This window comes from Tachypleus tridentatus, chromosome 13 (genome assembly GCF_004210375.1).
Source record: "Tachypleus tridentatus isolate NWPU-2018 chromosome 13, ASM421037v1, whole genome shotgun sequence".
Classification (NCBI taxonomy): Eukaryota; Metazoa; Arthropoda; class Merostomata; order Xiphosura; family Limulidae; genus Tachypleus; species Tachypleus tridentatus.
Window position 1 is genome coordinate 244,190,222 of NC_134837.1, and position 9,927 is coordinate 244,200,148.

Consider the following 9,927-nt stretch of genomic DNA (forward strand, 5'->3'; position numbering starts at 1 on the left):
CAGTTATATACACTTCTGAAACCATTTCGGTGCTTTGAAAACTAAAAGTATACCTTCAACCAATGTAGTAAGCTTTGTTCACTGCTTTAAAAATTTACAACTGTTTCAAATCGAATTAGATAGCTTACATAACACTATAAAAGAGCTGTCAAACCTAAGCAACTTTTACATACTATTTCTGATTGATTTACACTTTTAGCATAGAGATCAGCAAGCAGTTTTAAAATTTTTATGTTTATCGTTTATATAGCTAAAACAAATTAAATGACATTGTTTCGTATGTTAAAAGTGTTTATTTTCTTACATTTTTGACATTGAAGTCTGTATTTACCTTTCGCTTAGTATACTTTGGTACTTAAATTACATATATCTACAGTTCTTAGAACAAAACGTTTAACCATTTTATTGGAATCTTAAAATACGTCGGGTTTATTCGATCCCACAATAGGATCGTATTAAGAATACGACAGTCTCCAATAAAAACATTTTAAAAACGGTTCTGCAAGATAATTTCAAATATTTCTCTTCAGATTATTACCCTACCAAACTATTACCGGTAAAGTTTCTATAAGAGGTAATAAGTGCTTATAATGATTACATATAAGTACTAAAATACATTAGAAGCATCATCACAGCCTCAAGCTTCAAATATACTGTTATAAGCCCGGCATAGCCAACTGGTCAAGGCGCTTGACTCGTAATATGAGGGTCGCAAGTTCGAATCCTAGTCACATCAAACATGCTCGATCTTTCAGCCGTGAAAGCGTTATAATGTGATGGTCAATCCCACTATTCGTTGGCAAAAGGGTAGCTCAAGAGTTGGCGGTGGGTGGTGATGACTAGCTGCCATCCCTCTTGTCTTACACTGCTAAATTAGGGACGGCTATCGCAGATAGCCCTAGTGTAGCTTTGGCGAAATACAGAATAAACAAACAATGTACTGTTATGTCATTACGCTGGATTGCAAGTACTAAAAATAATTAATGTAAAAGGAAGTTAGTGTGAATAAGTATCTTGGAATATTAAATGTATTTTTATACAATATGATCAATAGCGTGGTTGGTAGCTTTCAAAGTACAGATAGCCCATTATGTAACTTTGTGTTTAATTTCAAACAAACAAACAAAAAATGAAAGTGATACTGAGATGTGACTTTTTTCTTACATGAAATAAAACACCGCCATTTAAATGCCATTGACGTCTTCATAAAGTGATAGGAAATACCTATGTGTTCCCCGGGGGGTTTATGGACTTACAACACTAAAATCTAGGTTGGATATTTAATACATACTACGCTATAAGATTCAATTGACATTTAATCTTGATACAGAAATTTACATTACTTATTGTTACTAAAATTATAAAACGTGTTATTATATATCCTAACATGCAGAAGTATTTTTCGGGAACAATTAACCGAGACCAAGCTATTAGCTATACGGTAACATTAAAAAAAACAACAACAACTAAAGATTAGATAAACCAACATTCCCATTTAGAAATAAATTTACCTTGATTCTATATTCCCCAAAGCATGTATGCTTCGTCGCCCAGACCAACTTGTGTTTGAAACACCACTGGTCCAGAAGTTACCAGAAGCTAACCAGGAAGTTTCGTTGCCTAGCGGCACAGTGACAACCATGAATAAGCTACCTAATAATGTACCATAATTGTACTTTAAGACTCACCTAGGTAAATTATTATGTAGAATTATAAACGGACTTCACTGGGCATTGTCCCATAATTGTGGTTTAAGACTCACCTAGGTAAATTATTATGTAGAATTATAAACGGACTTCACTGGGCATTGTACCATAATTGTGGTTTAAGACTCACCTAGGTAAATTATTATGTAGAATTATAAATGGACTTCACTGGGCATTGTACCATAATTGTGGTTTAAGACTCACCTAGATAAATTATTATGTAGAATTATAAACGGACTTCACTGGACATTGTACCATAATTGTGAAGACTCACCTAGGTAAATTATTATGTAGAATTATAAACGGACTTCACTGGGCAAAATTGTACTGGGTATTGAGGGTTCTGGTAAGAGGAAGGACAAAGCTCACAATAAAATTATTTTAACGTGGATAAAAGTCCGTTTATAATTCTAAATAATGTTGTACCATGTTATTTATCTAAAGGTTTATCATCTTTTTCAGTGAAGGTATGGTAATATTCGCAAAATACAAACTATTTTTTGAAGAACTATTTGATACTTAATAAACTTATTTCCTTCTAACATGTACACTAATAGTTTGTTTTGAATTTCGTGCAAAGTTACACGAGGGCTATCTGCGCTAGCCGTTCCTAAGTTAGCAGTGTAAGACTAGAGCAAAGGCAATTAGTCATCATCACCCACCGCCAACTCTTGGGCTACTCTTTTACCAACGAATAGGGGGATTGACCGTCACATTATAACGCTCCCACAGCTGAAAGGCCGAACATGTTTGGTGTGAAGAGAATTCGAACTCGCGACACTAGGATTACGAGTCGAGTACCTTAACCACCTGGCCATACCGGGGTGTTCGCTATTGGAGCACTTCTTAAAGCTTAAAAGTATTCATTGACAATAACAACTCAGGAATGATTAAAAGATGAGTTACTGGTACTTTTTATGATACCTGGATGCAGCTTTATGATATAAAATGTCAGTTAAGTTTAGTAAGTTGGGGTTATACTTAACTTCTGCATATGCTGTTTTGTTGTGAATTAATGTACTTGTAATTTTTTATTGCCACTGCTGTTGGAGTAAGTGATTTGATAAACTTGGTGAAAAGTTCGCAACTTTAAGATTTTTCGTTATTTTTGGGATAATTTTGGTGAATTTGAAGTGTTGTTCCTACTCCTAAAGGGGGTTTATGCATCCTTACGAACTTTCTCCTTTGGAATAAAAAACGATGAGGGAGATCAAGGATGACTTTAGAAATAGTACGTAAATGACGTCATATGCTCTGAAGCAACTTAGAACTTCCGTTGTTAAATAAGCCATGTGTACGTTTCTTTCACACACTCATACAAAGAGAAAAAAAAAAAAACTGGACTGAAAAGGATTCAAGAAAGTGTCGAAATTTGCATTGCATCCATATAATCTTTTTGTTTTGTAATAGTGGATTTAAACTTTATTTTACAACTTTAGTATTTTTTATGTTTATATAATATATATATATATATATATATATATATAATTTGGCAAAATCTAGTTTCTTACTTTATAGCACAGTTATTTCATGTGGGTGCTATGTGATTTAAGTTTTGTTGCTGAATTAAAACGTACTTTTGTTTTTGAATTAGTTTGCTGTTTTACATTTTATCAATCTCAATCAAATTATTTTGGTATTGTTAATAGAAAATTTTAGTTCTATAGATTAGACAATTTTTCAGTTAATATATGCCCAAATTTCTGTGTTTGTGTTTTTTCTATCCTTAATCCACACGCCGGTCTTTAAAGACAAATAACAGCAGATGAGGGAGTCTAACCACAGCTGGACTAGGAGACGCTATTTTTACCATATAATACACGCAACCCTGATTGGTGAATAACAATGACCATCTGTGACAGCAACTGAGCTGTGTGGGATAGCTGAGTCAAGAACATTAAAACTTCGGTACATGACGCATTTTGGTTTGACATGTTTGTTGTCAGTTTATACATTTGGGTTATAGGCCTACATTATGATTAGATTTAGATTATACCGGATATAAACTGTTAAAGTTTTTTTCTCGTATAATATGGTTCAATTATTAAAACTCTTTAATAATTTTAACTCATGAAAAACTTTTAAAAGATCAGAGCGTTTTCAAAAAAAAGTTTCCAGTCTTGTCTTCAAATATATGTTGTACTGGAACTTTATCATGAGATAATAATGTTGGGTACAGAAATAAGTTTATAAACTGTGTATTTCATACTTAAATAAGAGCTGATAACTTTTTTCTTATCATCTATGTTAACTCTGAAGAGTTAACAAATTGATACAAAACCATATTAGAAATTAAATAAATAAAGTACAAATTTACATTTACAATTACGTAATTTTTATATTAATCCATTATTCTTGCTACGTAACAAACAACACGTGGTGTGTCACGTTACGTATTTCATGTCATTTTCAGTGTCTATCTACTATACTTACATACGAAACTGGCTATAAAGCCATGCAAAATATCAAAATGGGTAATATTCCATTCAAGAGCTTGCAAGTGGATAACAGTTAAATTTTTCTAGACAAAAAGCTCCGTTAACAGTCGATGTCTCCGAGGACAAAGTAAGAAATCCGTCGATCTAATTCTGAGTGAATTAGCTCTAAAAATAAAATGTAAGATATAATCTTCCCATTTCTGAAACAATACTGATTTTTACTAGCACGAATGGAAAGAATCCACTTTCGCTCTTTGGTAGAATGGAGGTTCTTTGTGATGTAACTTTAAGGTCCAAAGCCTGCCTTGCCTTTCTAAGAGGTATTAGAAATATATTTAGAACGTACTAATTTGTTCTGATGTATCCTCTTATGGCGATCGCATGTCTACGCGGGTAGGTAAACCTATTAAAACTTCCTCTCACAGTATTTAATTATTTCGATATTACAATATCAAAGCTTGAATTCTACATTAATGACAAACATATGAGGGGTAAGGCACGATTACAAGCTTTAAGTTATGATACTTTTATAAGCTTATTTTAACACGTATCGTTTAAGTTGTGTAATTTTTTCATTTGATAACCCGAAACATTAGAGAAATAGTATCCATCTCAATCGACTGAGCTGCTTTAGAGAACAATGTAAAATATTTTCAGGAAATAAGATACATGAATTAATAATCGAATATTATTGGCCATATATTCACTTAACTTACCCTGTGAAAGGATAGTGTCTTAAAACGACGGACTAATATTATACATATACAAACATCAGTATAAAATGATATGCTAGTTTAACTGAACATGTAACATACTTTAATAAAAACCTAGACAAGATAGATTTTAGTTAAAAAGTTGCGAATGAAAAGTAAACGCTAGCATGGACTCCTTATAACGTTAATCCCTTATACGTATATATATATATATAAATTGAAGTAAATAACCACATGAAATACACATATGGCAAAGTATTTATCCCTTGGTTTATTAATTTGTTTACTGGTATTCTGATTTTCTCTCTGTTATCTATTTATCTATCTCATTATGGAATTAGCTGTTTCTGACAATCAATTGCAAACTGTCTGTATGATGGCTATCCGAGAATCCATTTATAATAAGTTTTCTTGCAGTATCTTCGAAAGAGAATTCAAAAGCTGAAATAACGCAAGTACAATTTGGGATGTCTTCATGATGAAACATTGTGAAACGTCCCCGAAATGCTGAAAGTTAATTATCATGATACCAGTCAGAGTGAGTCTGACTAATAACTGATAACTAATACAATCCACTTGACTAAATTAAGTAAAGTAGTTAATCCATTGAAGTACAGCTACAAATAAAATCTTATTAATTATTTTTTATATGTCGTGTTTATTGCAATTCCTAAAGTGAGGCTTCTTCCTGTTATGTAGCTGTACAGGATTATCTTCATTAGTTTAGTTATTCTTTAAATTGTTTTGGTTCTGAACTATGTATGAACCTCGTTTTTGATCAAAATATCTATCTAGTAATTCACTCGATATTAAAGTGACTATTTAAATAAAATGATTATAAATATTCTGTGATTAATATAAAGTGTTGGTTACTAAGCTCTCTCTGGTAGATTGTGTTCCGTTATTAGATCACTTAACTTTTTGACTACCACGTTCAAAGATAAAATGCTCTCTCAAACCCTAGTGCCAGGCTTATTTTTAGGTAAACAGCAAAACAAAAAAAAAGCACATGTTTAAATATTTTACTGCCTCTCTGTTTGTTTGTTGTATAGCACAAAGTTACACAAATGGTCATCTTTTCTCTTCTTATAGCTGTTTTAGAAATCCCATTTTTAACGTTAGAAGCTCACTGATTTATATCTGCGCCACCGAAGGAAGGGCTACCTATCTCAAACTAGTAAACTTTGGGATCTTTGAAGGAAAATACTCTTTCTGCATGACGATATAAAGTGGTTAATACCACACTTTTCTAGGCTCAAACAAAGGTTATTCACTCTGTCCCGTATGTGTTTACATGGCAGAATTGTTTAGTCTTTCTTATTAAAAACGTATTCGATCTTGTGTTTGAGAACATACAGTTTAAGATGTTTATATTAACTGCGAAGTTTTTGTGACTTGAACATTAACAATGCCTTTCAGTTAAGGTTTAAAATCAAAGAAAAAGTTTATGAACCCATGAACTTGTGTACTTTCAAATTACTATTTGTTTATAAGTGCCCCAATAATGGACAATTAAGCCTATTACTTATGCTTTATGTTTGATTTTCTGACATATTACACAGAATATGTATTTATTTAAACTTAGTTCATAAACATTATGTCTTTGGGTTTTAAGATGCGCCACTATTGATGTAACAATAATGATTTGTGGAAAATCCGGACAAATAATTAAGCCTACTTTTATAAAAAAAACAACAAGTGCCACTCTATAAAAAAAGATTAAATCAAAATCAAGCGTTGTTGTTTTTTATAGATTTCAATAAATACATCCAAGTGTAATATACATGAAAAAGTTTATTTATTTACCATATCAGGAATCTATATCAAATAATGCATGTAATCGTTCCAGGATTGTCAACAAAATCGAATAATGCTGTGTCACCTAAAAAAATGTCTTTTAGTTGAAACCAGTTACACGAGGGAACAAACACCATTGTTGTTGTTTGTTTTCAAATACGTCTCCACTCCAGTGCGGCGTGGCCAGTTGGTTAAGGCACTCGACTCGTAATGCGAGGGTCGCAAGTTCGAATCCCCGTCACACCAAATATGCTCGCTATTTGAGCTGTGGGGGCGTTATAATGTGACAATCAGTCTCACTATTTGTTGGTAAGAAGAGTAGCCCAAGAGTTGGCGGTGGGTGGTGATGACTAGCTGCCTTCCCTCTAGTAGTCTTATACTGCTAAATTAGGGACGGCTAGCGCACATAGCCCTCGTGTAGCTTTGCGAGAAATTCAAACCAAACAACTTTCGACGCATATGATTATTTACATAATAACTTTCAAAATGATTGTATTGAATATTTAAATTTTGTGATATATTTTTATATGAATTTTAAGTAAAAACATTTAGATGTTTAAAATTCGATGCTTCGCTGAGTTTGAATTTCGGTATTTGTTACTTTTCACACAAAATTATTGTGTATCTCGGTTTCACTGTAGAACACACAAACAGCTTTAAGTTACTGAATTTCGACAGAACAAGCCACAGACTTCATCTTGGGGAGACGTTATACGTTTATTTTAAGACCGGTTGAAGAAGGTTGTCTCGCGCGCGTTGAGACAGTCCTAACATTTGCTGCTACATGTTTGGATACAAGCCAACCTTTTAGTCGCCAGCAAACGAATACGAAAATAGAAATCTATGTTTACAGAAATAAGTTGAAGGCAGAATATCGAGCATTAGTTGAATATAAATCTCAACTCTTGTATGTTTCTTTAAAGCAAGCAACTAATATGGAGAAAATAATAAAAGAATGAAACCAGAAGATGATCATAAACTTTATGAATGTATTATTCTTTCTCTCTCATACATGCTTAACTGGTCTACATATAGTTCACTATTGCTACCACTGAATTCTTCGATGGTCTTAAGAGGATGTCATAAGCGAGGGTTTTTCTATATTTCATTTATCAGTTTATAACGTAGTTTTACCAGCATAAAGGAAAAAAAAAAAATTTAAAATTCATTCAGTGCGCAATTTATCTTTATTTTCTTTAAATAAATAAAAAAGACTTAATTAGGGGTTATAACATGATATGAAACCTATTTAAAAATTGAATGGTAATAGACAATGTTTATGCTTTATTTAAGACATTATATATCTAAACTTCAGTAGTATATTTATATTTCTAAAAAATAAAAATAGTGTGCTCTTCATTATTAATTCTGTGATACTTTGAAGTTTCTTTACTTATTCGTTCTACATTTTAGTTTCATTTTATCACTGTGCTTAGAACTATTTTTTCTTCTTCTAAAAAGTTCCTTAATAGAAATCTATAGAGAACTTAAAATCATTTCACAAAAATATTTCACTTACCATTCAGAAAACAGAGGCAAAATAGAAAGTTTACTATCAAATTCTTATTTCTAATTTTCACGATATTGAATACCATACTGGCTCAATATAACCACGTTTTTCAACAGACGTATCAATGAGGCTCAGCGAGACACACGATCCTTACCAAATACGTAACAATCTATCCCAACTCAGTTCACCAAGCAGTTTCACCGCCTTTTCACCTAGAGACAAGAACGGCGGTCATAAGGCGCGTGTGACGCCTGTTATTCTCCCGTCGTGCCACGCGACGCGGGTAGTACGAATTGTTTCCATGTTTATCAAACAACGTATTCACCATACGGCGTTGGAGTGCCGGAAATGATCAGTTTCGCTGTGACCAGGTGCAGTCACGCTATAATTTCGCATGGAAGACCAAACAACATTCAAATAAGTAAAGGAAATGGAATAGGACGCTATCTGTCGGTTAGGTTATTTAGGAAGTTACATTTTCCATGAGATAAGTGACAGAAGTAGATAGATGAGGTTCTAGACACAGAATAAAAATTATAATCCTAACTCACAAATGATACTTTACTATAAGTAAAAGGAAATGTAGTTACAAACTGGGAAAACATATAAGACTGTGTTAATATTTTACCCATTACAAAAAGGCTTTAATTATTGTGAGATCTGTCCTGATTACATAAGCCTGCAAAGTTACATTACAAAAGCTGTTTTGGTTTTAATAACGGATTTTCTATAATTCAGCTACACAAATTACTAAAATAATATTCATTTATTTTCCTATCACGTAAGGAGTGTTTACATGTTGGAAATTTAAAAACAAACAAACAACAACTCTGAATTAGATCAAATTATTATTTCGTTTAGTTTTGGGTTCTGGAACGAATGAAAAAAAACCCTTCACTTCGTGATTGATCAAGAGGAATCTATAGCCAGTGATTGTCAACATTCTAAGCAAAATGTGACCAGATTTCAATGAGATTGATTCATTTATGTAAAAGTACGTGTGACATTTTGTGAAAAATCTATACGTGATGGAGAAAAATGAATACCATTTTCGGATTCAGCGTACAACATTTACAGTAGAATGTGTGTGTGTTTTCTTATTGCAAAGCCACATCTGGCTATCTGCTGAGTCCACTGAAAGGAATCGAACCCTTTATTTTAGCGTTGTAAATCCGAAGACTTAACGCTGTTCCGACGGAGGGCATTACTGTAGAACATGTAAAGCTTTTAATACACTAAAACCATCTCAGGCCTTTATTATTATTAGAGTAATTAGGCTTGACTGTTAATTACACTCAACGTTGTAGAATCTATGCAGAAAATAAATGAAATTATTATTCATTCTAGGAATAGAAATATAACATTTTTCTACTCGTATTGTACAAAATAATTGATATCATTAAAACACGATAAAACGTATACATTTTTAGCCTAAAATGATTACATACTGTTGTATATTGATGTTATTTTTTATACGCATGGAACAGTGACTGAGTAAATGCCTGAATACAGTGGTAACAGAGAAGGTACAGTCATGTGAAAAAGTTGAAACACACTATGAAAGCCTGAATAAATGAACATGAAATATATATTTTTATGTAAAATATTCTGTAAGTGATATACATCGCTTCTTAAAAGGTTCAGCAGTATATCACAGTCAGAAATATACGAAATCCTCTGAGATGATGGTTTATTAATGAAATCACTTATAGTTTCAAATAACTGTAATCATAGATATAATTATTTCTTCTTAACACAGAAAT

General features: G+C 32.4%; 1 protein-coding gene across 2 annotated transcripts in view; it reads right to left on the minus strand.

Moving 5' to 3' along the window:
• LOC143240932 (uncharacterized) overlaps nt 1–8,384 on the minus strand; it is a 109,774-nt gene extending 101,390 nt beyond the window's left edge. Inside the window, exon 1 of one of the 2 annotated variants that reach the window (XM_076484199.1) lies at nt 8,174–8,384. In XM_076484199.1, the coding sequence (XP_076340314.1) occupies nt 8,174–8,249 (76 nt within the window). In that variant the 5' untranslated portion in view covers nt 8,250–8,384. The remainder of the gene's footprint in view (nt 1–8,173) is intronic. The other variant, XM_076484198.1, reaches the window with a different exon arrangement.
• Nucleotides 8,385–9,927: the final 1,543 nt, after the last annotated feature.